This window comes from Dipodomys ordii, unplaced genomic scaffold (assembly GCF_000151885.1).
Source record: "Dipodomys ordii isolate 6190 unplaced genomic scaffold, Dord_2.0 Scaffold23, whole genome shotgun sequence".
NCBI classification, from domain to species: Eukaryota; Metazoa; Chordata; class Mammalia; order Rodentia; family Heteromyidae; genus Dipodomys; species Dipodomys ordii.
In genome coordinates this window covers 11,091,487-11,105,476 of record NW_012267239.1, presented here as the reverse complement: position 1 = coordinate 11,105,476, position 13,990 = coordinate 11,091,487, and the positions used below count along the sequence as shown (strand labels likewise).

The 13,990-nt window shown below is 51.6% G+C and overlaps 1 protein-coding gene across 1 annotated transcript in view; it reads right to left on the bottom strand.

The window, feature by feature from the left end:
• The window catches only part of Tbx5 (T-box 5), a 37,808-nt gene extending 24,743 nt beyond the window's left edge, over window positions 1-13,065 (bottom strand). Inside the window, exons 1-5 of the mRNA XM_013014354.1 lie at window positions 12,887-13,065; window positions 11,237-11,331; window positions 9,116-9,235; window positions 8,215-8,362; window positions 4,712-4,864 (exon numbers count right to left, since the gene is read on the bottom strand). Of these exons, the coding sequence (XP_012869808.1) occupies window positions 4,712-4,864; window positions 8,215-8,362; window positions 9,116-9,235; window positions 11,237-11,331; window positions 12,887-13,033 (663 nt within the window). The 5' untranslated portion in view covers window positions 13,034-13,065. The remainder of the gene's footprint in view (window positions 1-4,711; window positions 4,865-8,214; window positions 8,363-9,115; window positions 9,236-11,236; window positions 11,332-12,886) is intronic.
• Window positions 13,066-13,990: the final 925 nt, after the last annotated feature.

Genomic DNA, 13,990 nt, shown 5'->3' with positions numbered 1-13,990 from the left:
CATCCTCCTGTAAGCTGAGATCTGAGGATCATGGCTTGGAGCCAGCCCAGGCAGCAAAGTCTGTTGAGACTCTTATTGCCAATGAACCGCCGGAAAACCAGAAGTGGCACTGTGGCTCAAAGAGGTAGAGAGCTAGCCTTGAGTGAAAAAGCACAGGGACAGCACCCAGACCCCAAGTTCAAGCCCCGTGACTGAAAAAATAAAAAGTATAGAAGGAAGAAACAGCCGGGTGCGTGGGGTTCATGCCTATAATCCAATCTAATCAAGAGGCTGAGGTCTGGGGATCCAAGTTCAAAGTCAGCCTGGGCAGGAAAGTCCAGGAGACTCTTCCGATTAATCAGCCAAAAAGTTCAGACGTGGAGCTGTGGCTCAAGTAGTAGAGCACCAGCTTGGAGAGGTAGAAGTCCTTGAGTTCAAGCCCCGGGGTGAGCACAAAACCAAAATCAAACAGAAAAGGAACTAGCCTTGAGCAATGTTTAACCGTAAGCTTATGTGTAGATGAAAACATGCCCCGGGTGCTCTCTGTCCATCCGTGAATACTACAACCCTGTCTGTGAATTGCCTTCTACCCAGACTACACCTCGGCTCATAGAAGTCCAAACGGGTCCACCTGTTCAAATGAGCTCTCTCCCAAACCAGCGTAAAACCGGATATCCGGGAGAGCCAGGGAGGTGGTGGGGGGTGCAGAGGTAAGGGCCAACAAATATAAATACCAGCTCCAACTGGGGAGACAGAGGTTGTAAAAATTAATGAGAATAATTGTTGTGAATTCTTGCTTTTGAAAAAAAGAAAAACCTCATGAGAGCCCCTCACCCCCCCAAAAAAAAATCTTAATTATGTCTCTCTATTAGAGGTTCATTTCCTGGTCCTCACCAGAAAGCTCATACCTCATAAATATGAGATCCATTCACAATAATTTAGGCAGGACGTAAATGCCTTTGGATGGAAACTTGGCTAATAGGAGGGGGCGTGCGTGCGTGCGTCGCTGGCTTGCTCACTCGCTGGTATACACAGACATTGTTGTCAGAGCAGGAAAGTGAATTCTCACGTGATCGCTTTTAGCACCTAAATATTTCTCCGGGATAGCTCTGGGAGCTGTTGACAACTGTATTGAAAACTTTACAAAAACGTGTTTCACGGAGTGAATGTTGTCGCCAGGGGAAGAGTCGAGTTTTTAAATATCTTTTTTTTTTTTCCCAAGCTGTCAGCCATCTGGGGAAATAACGCTCCAATCCAGCTTGGAATTTCAAGCTGGACTGAGAAAAGACGTCTAGCCAGTGGGAACAATTTTATATCAGAGGGAAAGAAAAGTGTGGAACCACGTACCTACTTCTCTCTACCTTTTTCTACCCAGGGACACATAGCAAAAGACATCCCCGTGGTAGATACTGAGGGCTTTGACCCTTCCCACCTCCCCCCTCCAAAAATAAAGCATTGGTGGCCTAGATTCTAGTAAATTCTCCTGGATGTTGAATCCCAGGCATATTTAATTCCCTCACACTGCTCATTTATCCCAAGCAAAATGCTAGACAAATAGTCCTGGAATGAACATCTCAATGGGGGAAAGATCCAACAAAACCACAAAGACTAACATGGGTAGTTTTTCTTCCTTTTCTTTTTTTTCCAACCACAGTAATAAGAATTTATTTGAAACCTCAACTGCTCCCCATTCTAAAATAGCCCAGGAGTGACACGGAGCGGGCAAGAGTCTTCTAGAATCTTACATTTTTGGACGCAGGGATTCTGGGAGTGAACTGACATTTTAGTAAGCGACCAGTGGCCGCCATCATCCCCGCTAGAACTGCAGTGTTCGTTCTAGACCAGGCCGTGTATTATATATTACTATATATTTTTCAAAGATGGGTAGCTGGGTCATAAATACCCCACTTTCACAGACAGGGAAGCTAAATTAAGTCTTTTTTTTTTTTTTACCTGAAGTCTGGATCTGAGAATGAGAGGCTCTGAATCTGAGCAGTTAGACTCACAACCCTTGTACCCAGGTGATAGAGACTAAGAAAGAACTCGGCTAGTTTTCACTCATGAAGTCACGGGTTTCAACACCCCGGCCAGGTGGGCCAATAAAGCGAGGAGACCGGCTCTACAAATCACACACGACCTCAGCTCGCTTATTTAAATCACACATCATATATCCAGGCCGGTGATGTCTGTCCAGGGCCCTTGAACTTGACTGGAAAAGTGTAACTGCCTGGGTACTCGCTCCATCCAGAGAGCAAGCATGGCTTATTCTACTCCATCTAGGACAGAATGTTGCCCCATGGAAGTGCCTATTTTCCATATCCAGGATTGGTCCAGCCATGAATCAAGATGCATCAGTACGCATCATCCATCATTTAAAATGGGAAACCCTTTTGGACAACTACTTGAAAGATAATTTTGAAAAGATTAAAAAAGTAAGGTTGTTTTTTTAAAAAAAAAATTGTGGTGGTGGTTGTTTTGTGTTTAGCTGGCTGGACTGATTTCTTTTATCTGCGGCTCAGCTGGGCTTCCTGGCCAACTAATGAAGCAAAAACTACCACAATTCCCTCGGGTGAACATTTTGTGGTCCCCCGATAAACATCCACGCTCAGAGAGATGGACGCACACATTTCTCGATCGTGTATTTCTGGTCACATTTTGATGGAATGTGTTTGGCTTCTCCAAGGAGCAGGCAGCCTTCACAGCTGAAGTTCTCTCAGTAAATACATTGCAAAATAATTTTTTTTTAATTAGAATTTGGGCTGGGCACTGGTGACTCACGCCTGTCATCCTAGCTACTCTGGAGGCTGAGCTCTGAGGATTGCAGTTCGAAGCCAGCCCGGGCAGGAAAGTCACTATGAGACTCTGATCTCCAATGAACCACTCAAAAATCCGAAGTGACACTGTGGCTCAAAGTGGAAGGAGCATTAGCCTTGGATACTAAGAGCTCAGAGGATAGCACCCCAGCCCTGAGTTCAAGTCCCAGAACCAAACAAACAGGATTTGGTGGCGGGAGGGTGGCTATGCCTGAGTTTCAGAGAGAGTTTTACTGATATGTCCATGAACTTGTACCCTTCAAGAATCCAGGATGGGTCCAGTGCCAGCTGCTCACTTCCCGTCATCCTAGCTATTCAGGAGGCTGAGATCTGAGGATCACAGTTTGAAGCCAGCCCAGACAGGAAAGTCTGTGAGACTCTTATATCAAAGCAAGCAGCAAAAAGCCAGAAGTGGAGCTGTGGCTCAAGAGGTAGGGCACTAGCCTTGAGCAATAAAGGCTCAGGAACAGTGTCTGGTCCTGAGTCCAAGCCCTATCACCAGCATTTAAAAGCATTTAAATACAAGGTATAGTTCAGTGGTGTATGCTTAGCATGTTTAAGAACCCAAATACAATCCCCAGCTTCCCCCACCATAAGTAAATGATGTATTGTACACAACAGAAATTGTATGTTACATATGAAAATTAAATTTCAACAAAGTTATAAAGACAGAGCATGCCACAGACTACCAAGAAGTGCAGGTCTTGAACACATAAAACAGACCTGCCCCTTCCTTGCCAGGATCCAAACACTCAGTTTGGGGGGGGCGGGGGCTGTTATTTTCCTTCATTCATCCTTCCTGTCCTTTCTCCATGAACCTGAACTTTTCCTTGGAAGAATTTTTAGAAGAGAAAAAAGCCTGGTTTATTCTGGGCTCCAGTGGCAGGTCTGGGCGCTTTAAGCACCCACATGCAGCGGCGGCCTGGCGGGTATTTTCTGGGGTGATACCACCTCCACAGAGATAAACATGGGTTTTGGTTTTTGTTTTTTTGCAGCAGCCCTGGGAGGGACAGACTTCCAGGACTGACACTCCCACGGACATGAAATCCCTCTGCAACTCTCAGGACACTGAACCCCACTGGGGGAGCCCAGGCTGGGCGTGGAGAAGAGAAGAAAGTGGAAATCCAGAAAAGGCTCCCTTCCCCTTTAAATGAGCTATGGCGCTGGGGGAGGAACGGGGTGGGGTGTTCCTGGGGAGGGAAGGAAGCTTCTCCGGAGATCTTGGAAAGAGCCATCCATCAAAGGATCGGCCTGGCCACTGACAACCTGCATTTGGAGATTGCCCACGATGGGCCCTTGGTGGAGGTGGGGGGTGCTATCTGGGAAAGACCTTCACGGGGTAACTGGAGACTTTAGGGAGCTAACCCTCCTCTGGGCTCTCCCTGCCTGGCTGGGGATGCAGCAGGACCCAGGTGAAGAAGAGAGGAGGAGAGAGTCCCCCTTCTCCCCACCCCCACCCCCACCCCCAAGCTGTCCCCAGGTCCTTCCCACGCTGCTGATCGCACAAGGACACACCGCCGTCCACACGCTTTACCCTCTCATGTTAGCCACCTGCCTAATGGTCCCTGGACATGAATGGAGAGGAGGAGGGGACATTAGCCCAAGCAGAAAAGGTGAGCACAGGAGGAGAGGGCTTGGCTAGCCAGCTGAGCCAGTGGGAGACAAGTTCAGTGACGCTGAGTGTGTGTGCGTGCGCGGCTGTCTGTGAATACAGTTCAAACGTGTGATCCTTAAGACAAAAGCTGTATCCCTGGTCAGCACGCTGGGGTAGCCTTAGGGCGGAGGATGGGTTCAAATCACCGCACCGTCTCCCCCCACTCCTCCCCAACCTTAAGCCAGAAACAACTTTGGAAAAGCCAGAAAATTCATAGGAACCAGCAGGTGGCCCCACGTGCTGGCCCCCTGGTGCCTCAGTTTACCTTGTGGTTCTGGTAAGATGTCACGGCAATGAACGCTGTCTCCGGGAAGACGTGGGTGCAGAAGGCCGTGTTTTTCGAACCAAATCCATTGTTTTCGTCTGCTTTCACGATATGTAATCGGGGCTGGTATTTGTGCATGGAATTTAGAATAATCTAAAAATAATAATCATAGAGAAAAGGAGGTCAGAAGGAGGAAAAAAACTCAAAACTCCCTTTGTTGTTTCCAGATACATCCCTGCCCCAACCCCCACCCCTACCCCCCACCCCTGCCCTGAGCCTCGTTAAAAAGCCTCTAAAAAACACTCGTTTCCACCCCCCCTCCTGTTGTGAAAAGGGGCCAGCAATTTCCTCGAAAAGAAACATTTCAAAAATGACAATTTCCAACTTAAAGAAAAACACAAAAACCAAGGTACGATTCCAGAAATCTACCCAAGCCACACACAGGGCAGTAAATCAAAATTCTTAATAAAGTTTGTTTAATAAATTAACTCGGCACAGGGCATTCCCCGCCCAGCACGGGAGCAGAACAGGAAAAAGTATCTGGAGAGCTCCAGACAGCAGTTTTGGAATGAGAGAGAGAGAGAAGAGAACGAACAAGCTCACATACATACAGACCAATTACACCACCGCCCCCCACCAAAAAAAAAAAAACCTACAAGGAAAAAAATACTACAAGGAAAGGACATTTGCAAACGGAATTAAAATCGCTGGCTCCCAGAACAACACGTTGTGCTAAGGTTTGGCGGGGTGAGGGTGGACAGACACAAGTCTTGGCCCGTTGTTAACTGGAGCCACTGGAGAGGGGTGGATATTGGGGTGTGGGGGTAGGGGTTGCCTTCTGGCCTCTTACCAACCCTGGGTAGGAAGCCTCCCCCCTCTCCCCACCCTGTCAGAGCAGGGGCTGGGCTGTCTGTCCACGGGGCAGTTTCTAAGCCCCACTTCGGCCATGTTGATGGCAGAATCCACCATCAACAATTATCTACTGGTGTGCCATGGCGGAATCTGCCATAGAAGAAATGGAAAGGTCTATCTCCTTCTTGGGGTGTTTCCTGGGGGGGGGGAGGCAAGCAGGGTCTCAGCTCTGTTACCACGACAACAATGAGGAGGAGGAGGAGGAGGAGGAGCAACCATTCTGGGCTGCCTATTTTTCCTGGAGCCAGAACTTTTTTTTTACAGGTGAGCGCCTTGGTCTCCTTAATCCAGGTTTGTGGTTTCCAAGGCACCTGAGTCTCCACGCTGGGCTAAGTCTTGACGGCTTGTTACCGACGCTTGCTGATAGGTACCTTCCCATCCCGCACACACATCGCTGCATTTAAGGGTTCCCCTCCCCGGAATCTGGCTGGCTTTATAACCCAGCAATGAAAACCCAAGCAGCAGCGATCATCTCAATGTCTTTGATTATTTGCGTTGATGACCTGGGCATGGCCACCCCCACCCAGAGCAATCTCGGAGGGGGGGGTGCAAACCCGTGTCTCTGTCCACCCCCCCACACACACACCCCGGCCGGCCTCGGACTCTAATCTCAGGCCCAGACCCCGGCTGCCTTCCCGGCCGGCCGATAGCGACGCCGGGGCGGGCTGGCGACAGTGAGACGCTGCCGGGGGGGCCCCCCGAGGGCCTCCCCAGCCTCGGACGCCCCGGCCATCCTCCCGGCTTAGCCAAATTGCTTTGACGGTTGGGGACAGCATGGGGACGCGAGCGATCTAGTGACTCCTAATTGCATTAGGGAGGTCGTGGATTCGCGTTGGAGGTTCGGCATCTCACTCTGGGTCTCCTGGGCTGCTCAGGAAGACCTAAAATGCATCAGCGCACCCCAAAATCGGTGGCAGAGCTCTGCACCCCCCCTCCAAAGAGGTAAGGTAGGAGTTGCTATGGATCCCCAGATGGAGAGTCCACCCTGCTACCACTCAGGGGTCAACTCCTGGGCTACTGCAGGAACTTCACCCACTTTACCCTCTTTCCTCTCAGGGACTTAAATCTAACTTTTGGGGTAGAGACAGGTATACACCCAAGCCTGGTAAGCCAATGCCTAAGAACAAAAACAAACACACAAAAGACACCCGAAATCATTTTTGCAAAAGTTAGAAACTGAGCACGAAGGACAAGGTTTGTGGTCACTAGAAATCTTTCAGCACCCCCCTTAGGTCCTTATGGGAGGGGGGCAGCGATCAGGACCCCCAGACCTAGAGCAGCGGAGAGCTCTCTCCCTGGATGGAGGGTCCCGCTGTAGTCCTCCATTCCAGATCCCAGCAGCGAGTTCAGAACTGAGCCCCTGCCGCCCCCGCCCCCCCACCCCTGCCCCAGGGCTTTTCTCACTCCAATCCCAGTCCCACCCAAACTGGAGACCTGGTGCCTGCGTCTCTCTGGAAAGTCAAGCCGGTGGGACACAAAGAATCAGGGAGACAGCCTGGAGTCCCACTCCCCCTGCACCACTTCCTTTAACAAAGGAGGCCCTGCATTCCCGGCTTGGACCTGCCCGTTAGAAACGCCAGAAACGGACCTGAAGAGTCTGAATGCGAAAGTCAGGGGCTGATCAATTCTAATAAATTCTAATTGCAACCAAGAGATTTGGAGGTTTCCCCCCCCCCAGAGAGAAGGGGGAGGGAGGAGGAGAAGGAGAACACGGAGGAGAGGAGGAGGAGGAGGAGGAGTACCTCTGTTCTTTGTTTTCCTTTAAGGCAGAGGGGAGATACCCAACTGAGAACCCACTAATGGCCACACCTTGCCTGGGGTTGGGGTGCAGCACACCCATATCCTGAAGACAGATTTAGGGGGAATCACCAGACCCTTCTCTTAAGAGCTAATCTAGATCCCAGGTTTTGCACCCAGTCGGTGTGCGTGCTGTGGGAATGGCGGGAGAGAGAAAGCTGGGGGTGGGGTGGGGGTGATTGGTTGCAGATCAGCACAGGAAGGATCAAACTAAAAAGGGCCACGGGTGCCAGGGTCCCCTCTGTGGGTTCACTGGCAGGGGTCTGTGCCCACAGCCCTCTCACCCAGCCCTGCCTGCCACAGCCGGACCTGGATGGGAAGCGGGAAGGTAAAGTAGAGGAAACTCCCTCCACTCAGCATGCTGAAGAGGACTCGGGCATCGACTGGCTGTGCAGCTCCCTCAGCCCCCAGGAAAGGCAGGAAAGGCGGCGGGAATGCGTGGCAAGATCTACCCCTACGCCACGAAAATCCGGGGCCCTGTTCTCCAGCCGCCCGGACAGGGACAGACAGACTCCAAGTTAGACCACAAGGAAGACTACAAAGGCTGTACTTTGTAAGGAGGAGGGTGATGGAGGAAGAAGTGGGAAGAGAAGGAAGCTAGAGGAGGAGGAGTAAAGAAAATGAGAGAGGATGAAAGGAGATTAGTATGAGGAGAAGAAGAAAATGGGAAGGGGGGGGGGAGGGAACAGGAAGGAAGAAACCCAGGAGAGAAAAAAAAATGGAGGAAAGAAATCAGAAAAGGCCTGCAGTGGGGAAGGGCACTCTGCCGTACCACTGGTACCACTGGTACTCACATGTCCAAATGGGTCCAGGTGGTTGTTAGTGAGCTTGAGTTTCTGGAAGGAGACCAGTTGCCGCATCCAGTGGGCACCGGTGGCCGGAGAGTCCGGATGCACGTAGAGACGGCCGGGCATGGCGGGCTCAGCCTTGCCAGTCACAGACCTATGCCAAGGACAGGTGTGAGCAGGGCCAAGAGGAGACTGGCGATGATCTGGAAGCAGCCTGAGCCGCCTCCTTTGTTTACGATCCTGGCTGAGCCAGTACCCAGGCAAGCTAGCTGCTTCTAGTCCGTTTGTCCCCTAGTACCCTGCCTCCCCTCCTCTCCAGCAGCCCCTTACTGTCCACACACCAGCGGAGTCTGAATGTGCAAAAGAACTAAAAATCTTAAACTCCTTAAACGTTTTCAAAGGGAGACTTCTCTCCCGACCTCCTTTCCATCCACAGGATTGGTTTGGCCGTTGTAGAAACAATAGACCCTAGAAATGAGCCTCCCCTCTCCTGCCTTCTTAACTCAAATGCCATGAGGCCAATTTTGAGATTTCATTTAAAAAAGAAAAAGGGCATGCTCAAAGCAGGTAACTCGTAAAAATAACTGTAAATGGGTTTATGCCTCTAGAAATATGTCCAGCACTTGGTAACAATACCCTTTTTAAAAAATATAAATGCACACAACTCATGGATATAGTGATAAGGTTGCACTGCCTCAAGTCTCCGTTTTCTGGTCTATAAAATGGGGATGGCTGCGATCTGTTCCCCATCCCGGAGGGGTCAGAGGGAAGCAGCAGGATTGGCAGGCACACATCTCTGGTACATAGTAGGCCTTCAAATACTTTGGGTTTGGGGTTCAATCACCAGAGGATGAAGCGGGAGGGAGCCTCATATCCCCACACACGCACGACTCAACTCCGCACCTACCATTTATTGTCTGCAAACTTGTATCTGTGGTCATCCGCAGGCACTATGTCCATGAGAAGGATGTATTTGGTTTTGGGGTTAAGGCCGGTCACCTTCACTTTATAACTGGGGAACATTCTCCTGGGGGAGAAGATGAGGAGAGGCAGAAATGAATGCCGGCTCTGAAAAGCATCTTCATACATTTGCACCGGGAAAAGGAACACACACACACACAAACCAATTCTCTGAGACATGTACAAAGAAAGGTTGTCCCCAGTCCACTCTCTGGATATCCACCCCGGGTTTTCCCTGAAGTTACGGGAGGAGGAAAGCAAAGGGAGGAAGGAGGAAGAGGAGGCCGACGTTGTCGGTGGTATCCAAGAGGAAAATAGAAGCCCGGGGATTGCAGCTCACTTCAGCTTGGTTTTCAAGATGTCCTGAAAGTCCCCACCCGCCCCCCACTTTGAGCACCTACTGGGTTCTTCTCAGAGCCACGGCCTACAGTTTCCAGGGAGCAAAGCACAGGCTCCTTGGGTGCAAAGTTGGCACCTTGCTCACTCCAATCAAGTGCTGCTGCCCATGTCCAGGGACTGCAGCAGGGTGGGTAGACTCGAGGTGGCCGGGCCTAGTGCACGGGTGGGTGGGGGTGGGGGAGGGGAGCGTTGCCTGCCGGCCTGACTTTGGGGATCTCCTAAATGGCAGGGTTTACAGACTGGGTTGTCGACTTGGTTTGGGGGTCTTGGGGTCTGGCGGGGAGGGATTTACTCCTAGATGTCCCGACACTTTCTCCTCTGAGACCCTCCTCCCCATCCAGGGCTTCCTTGGAGAACCTGAACATTTTGGCCTTCCATGAAGAAATCACAAATCCATCCAGATTAGGTTTTGGAAAGAGCTTGGGCTTGCCCAGCCGATAGAAAGCTCAGGATGCAGGCCACCTCTCCTCCGGGGGCATATTCTGCCTTGTGAAGGATGCACCCCCCAAAAAAAGTAAGAATGCCAGACTGACTGGCAAAAAGATCAGCAGCCACAGGAAGGGGTGACTGGAGGCATCATCCCTCCTAGCAGAGGCTCAGAGACTCCCCAGGCCTTTTATAGTTAAATCCCCTCGGCTAAGGCAGGGGGGGGGGGCACGGCCGGCGGGTTGTTCCTTCCTAGGGGCCGGTGGGAATGAGATGAGGACTTACATCCCCGGGTATAAACAGAACACCACCTTCTAGTTCCACTCAGACTTTGGGGCTGAGTCGGGGGAGGGAGCTGACATTGTTTAATTTGAAATAATAATAAATGTCACTGTTGTCGGTTTATTGCAGAAAGCCGGGCTGGAGAAGGGAGTTTGGAGACGACTCCGCCCTCCTGGTTCACACGCCTGCCCGACCAACCGCCCAGCAACGTGGGCCTCACCGGCTTTGCCTGTTGGCTTTGGGGGGGGTCCTGCAGCCCCTCTGGATGTGGGGGACCAGGACATGCACAGGGAGGCATGTGCCCAAGCCCCCAAGCCCCCAAGCCTGGACACACGCATGCACAGGCTTTGCACACGCATGCACACTCACTGAGATCCCGATCTTCAGGACTCTGCCACCCACTGCCTCCACCCAGCCCTGCTAACTAAAGCTCCTGAGAACGTGGAGGGGAACACGGGGGCAGGCGAGCAGCTTGGCCAAGCCGCTGTGTGTTTACCGGAGTCTGTGCTTCGAGCTGGGCTCTAGTTCAGTTTCAAAGGCTTTGCCTGCTTTCCATAAACAACGAGAGAGGTAGCTAGCAATAGATAGATTTGCCTTCTGACTGGGTTTGGCAATTGGGTGAGACCCTGGAATTACTCCTAGGTGGAGGGAGGGTGAGGATGGAGGGGGCGAAGATCAGCCCCTATCTATGAAACTAAAGCCCTTCTCTGCGTCTTCCCCTCTTTCTTCTTCTTTCTCTCATACTGTTAATCCATCCAGAGCGTCGGGCCTGCCTGATATGTTTTTGGAGTTGAACAATTTCCTCTGAGCAAATCGGTGAAAGAATTCTCCCTTCAACTCTCTGGAAAGAGCCTAACCATTTTTCTCTCTGTCTGTTCTTGCTCCCTGTCCCCTCTCCTTTCTTCCTGTCTCTGCCCTGCGAGGCCACCGTTTTCCTCTCTGTCCCTCCAGACCACCTCACCTTCCGGCTTTGGTAATAATCATCTCCGTACCCACTTCGTGGAACTTCAGCCAGAGTTCCCTCTCGTGGAGGAACACCTTTATGCCTTCCATGCCCTGCAGAAATGAGAGAAAGAGAAAACTCTGCGTCAAGCTAATGTCCCCACAAAAGTGTTCGTGGCCCCCCATTTCTCTTCCTTCTCTGAGGCTGTGAGTTCGGGGCTGAAGCCATCTGGGCTCTGGAGAAAGCTTGTGCCCGCCCGGAACACTGGTGCAAACTCGGCTTTCCAAACATCCAGTGATGATTTTCCTTTGAGCCCACAGGGCCTCACTGCCTATGCATGGAAAAACTCACCGAGAGCTTGCACCCCTGGCCAGCCACCCCGCCGTGCCCAGACGGCAAATTTCAACGGACTTCTGAGTAAATGAACCCTCCTGGATCTAGAAAGCCCCCACCCAGGATATTTTCAGGTCGGCATCCATCGGGATATCCACTCACAAAGTATACACCTAGTTGTACGAAGACTGTGTATGTTTATTTTCAACCACCGTAGGTGCAAATATCAAACATACATATAATTCAACCACAACGGGTGCGAATGTGAAACATACGTGCAATTTTAACTTTAAAAAATGTTTGATTTGTTCCCACAGTCCAACACCAAAATTAATTCTCAAGGTCTCTGTTAAATGTCCCCGACCTGTCCCGCATAGTCTCACAATTAAAAGGACCCGGTTTGAAGCCTCTGGGCATTTTTGTTTTCAACCACCCATGTCGAATTTGAACATTTCAGATACAAAGTCTCATTTTGAGACTGGTAACCTCCTAGAATGTGGACTCGCTTGTTATTTTTTTAGAAGGGGGGAAAAATCTGTGTGCAACAAACTACCAGCGTCTTCCTGCTTCTACAGAGATACAGTACCAAGTTCATGAAACCTGGGAGGGAAAAAAAATCCAGGAGAATCTCCAAGAAGGGTTTTAGCGTTGGGTACGGATTTCTATATCTCTTTTGGATAACTTGCCTGCTTTATATCCTCGGACTTTTATGTTAAAATTGTCAGGGCTTTGGGGGGAGCCACTTAAAGCATCTGCTGTGCCCACCTCTGGGCACAGAATGTCCTCTCCCACCTCTCCCTCCCCTCTCTCCTCCAGCCTCCAGCCCACCTTCCAGCCCGGAGAGCCCTGGGCTCCTGGGCTGCTTTAGGCCCAGGCCAGCGCGCTGCCCTCGGCCAGAGTGCAACAGCCAGCCAGAACTACAAGACAAATCATTGTGCACGGGTCTGAGGCAGCAGAGGAGGCGGGCAGAGGGTGAGGGGTAAGGGAGATCTAAAGAGGGGTCAACTCATCGCTCAAGCCAGCCTGAAGCGGCCGCTGACCTAACCCTTAATACGCTTCTCCGCGCCAGTTGTAGGAACGGTGCAGCCCGGAAGGAAATTATCTGGGCCATTGTTAGCTGCCTCGGAAATAGTCGGATAACTGAGATTTCTCCCAAAATTCCACTAGGATTTCAAAGAGGGCCCCCTTCTAGAAACAGAATCAGCCACCGCCACATAAAGTGGATTGAAATACGATGGGAGAGAAAGATGGAAGAGGGGTACGGGTAGGGGGGGTGGCCGCGGCCCACCCCCAACGGGAAGAGGACCTCGGGAGAGGGGACAGAGGCTTCCTTACCTGCTGGGTGAAGGCGGCCTGCGGGGAGGAAGGGGACTTGCTGGGGGCTCCCAGCGCGCTCTCGGGTTTGGAATCACAGGACAGATCCTTTGCGTCCGGCCCTAGAGGGGTGTGTGGCAGGCCAAAGCCCTCTTCTGAGTCAGCCATGGTATCCGCCGGGCCCAGTGCCCGCGTGAGGTTCTGCTCTGAGAGAAAGAGAGAGAGAGAGAGTTGGAGAGTGCATTCCAGAAAAGGGGAGACATTTGAACCCCTCCTCCAGTTACCACCAGCACCTTCAAAGCTGAAGGAGGCTTCTATTATGACTTATTATTATTATTCAATTCTATTATTACTTATTATTTATTAACTTTGCTCTGCGGCCACAGTCTTCTGCAGAAGCCGGGGAGGAGAGCAGGCCTACCTCTCCCCACCGCCCCCCACCTCTCCCCACCTCTCCCCACCTCTCCCCACCTCTCCCCGGCCAGCGAGCGCAGGCTCTGGGCGATAAGCCAGCCAGGCTGCCCGTCAAATTTGTCTGAACTCCTGGAAGAGTCACTGAAGATAAGGTGGTGGGTATTTTTGGAAGGCACTGGACACAGTACCCAAAAACAAAACAAAAACCCGGTGTCCTTTTGGGAATTTCCCCCCCACCGGCGCTCTTTGTTATTGTCTTGAACTAGACTCCCCAAAAGAGAGGTTTTTTTTTTTCTGTAGTAGGCCGGAGGCCTGGATAACCCGCCTCTTGCAAAACCAAACATGGGAGCGGGCACCCCACCGGCGACCCGGCACCTCGTTCCTTTTCCAGATCAGTAACACGCCTGACGGGGTGTTTTACACATCGTTTTAAGACACCCCAACTTTCCCAAGGAGGAATTCACATCCCCCCCTCCAAAATAAAAACCCAGCACCGGGCAGACTTTAAAAACGAGGCGCAAGAAATGGCTCCTTCCCTCCCCGCCACCATAGGTCACCCTACCCGGCCGGGGTTTGTTTTTGGGGGGCGCAGCGATCACAAAGGGAGGGAGCCGGGGTTCGCGGCGCGCTCGGGGGACCGCGGGCGGAGCCATCCCGCGCCCCCGGCCCGGTCCCCGGAGCTCCGGGCGGGCGAGGAGACGAAGGAAATGC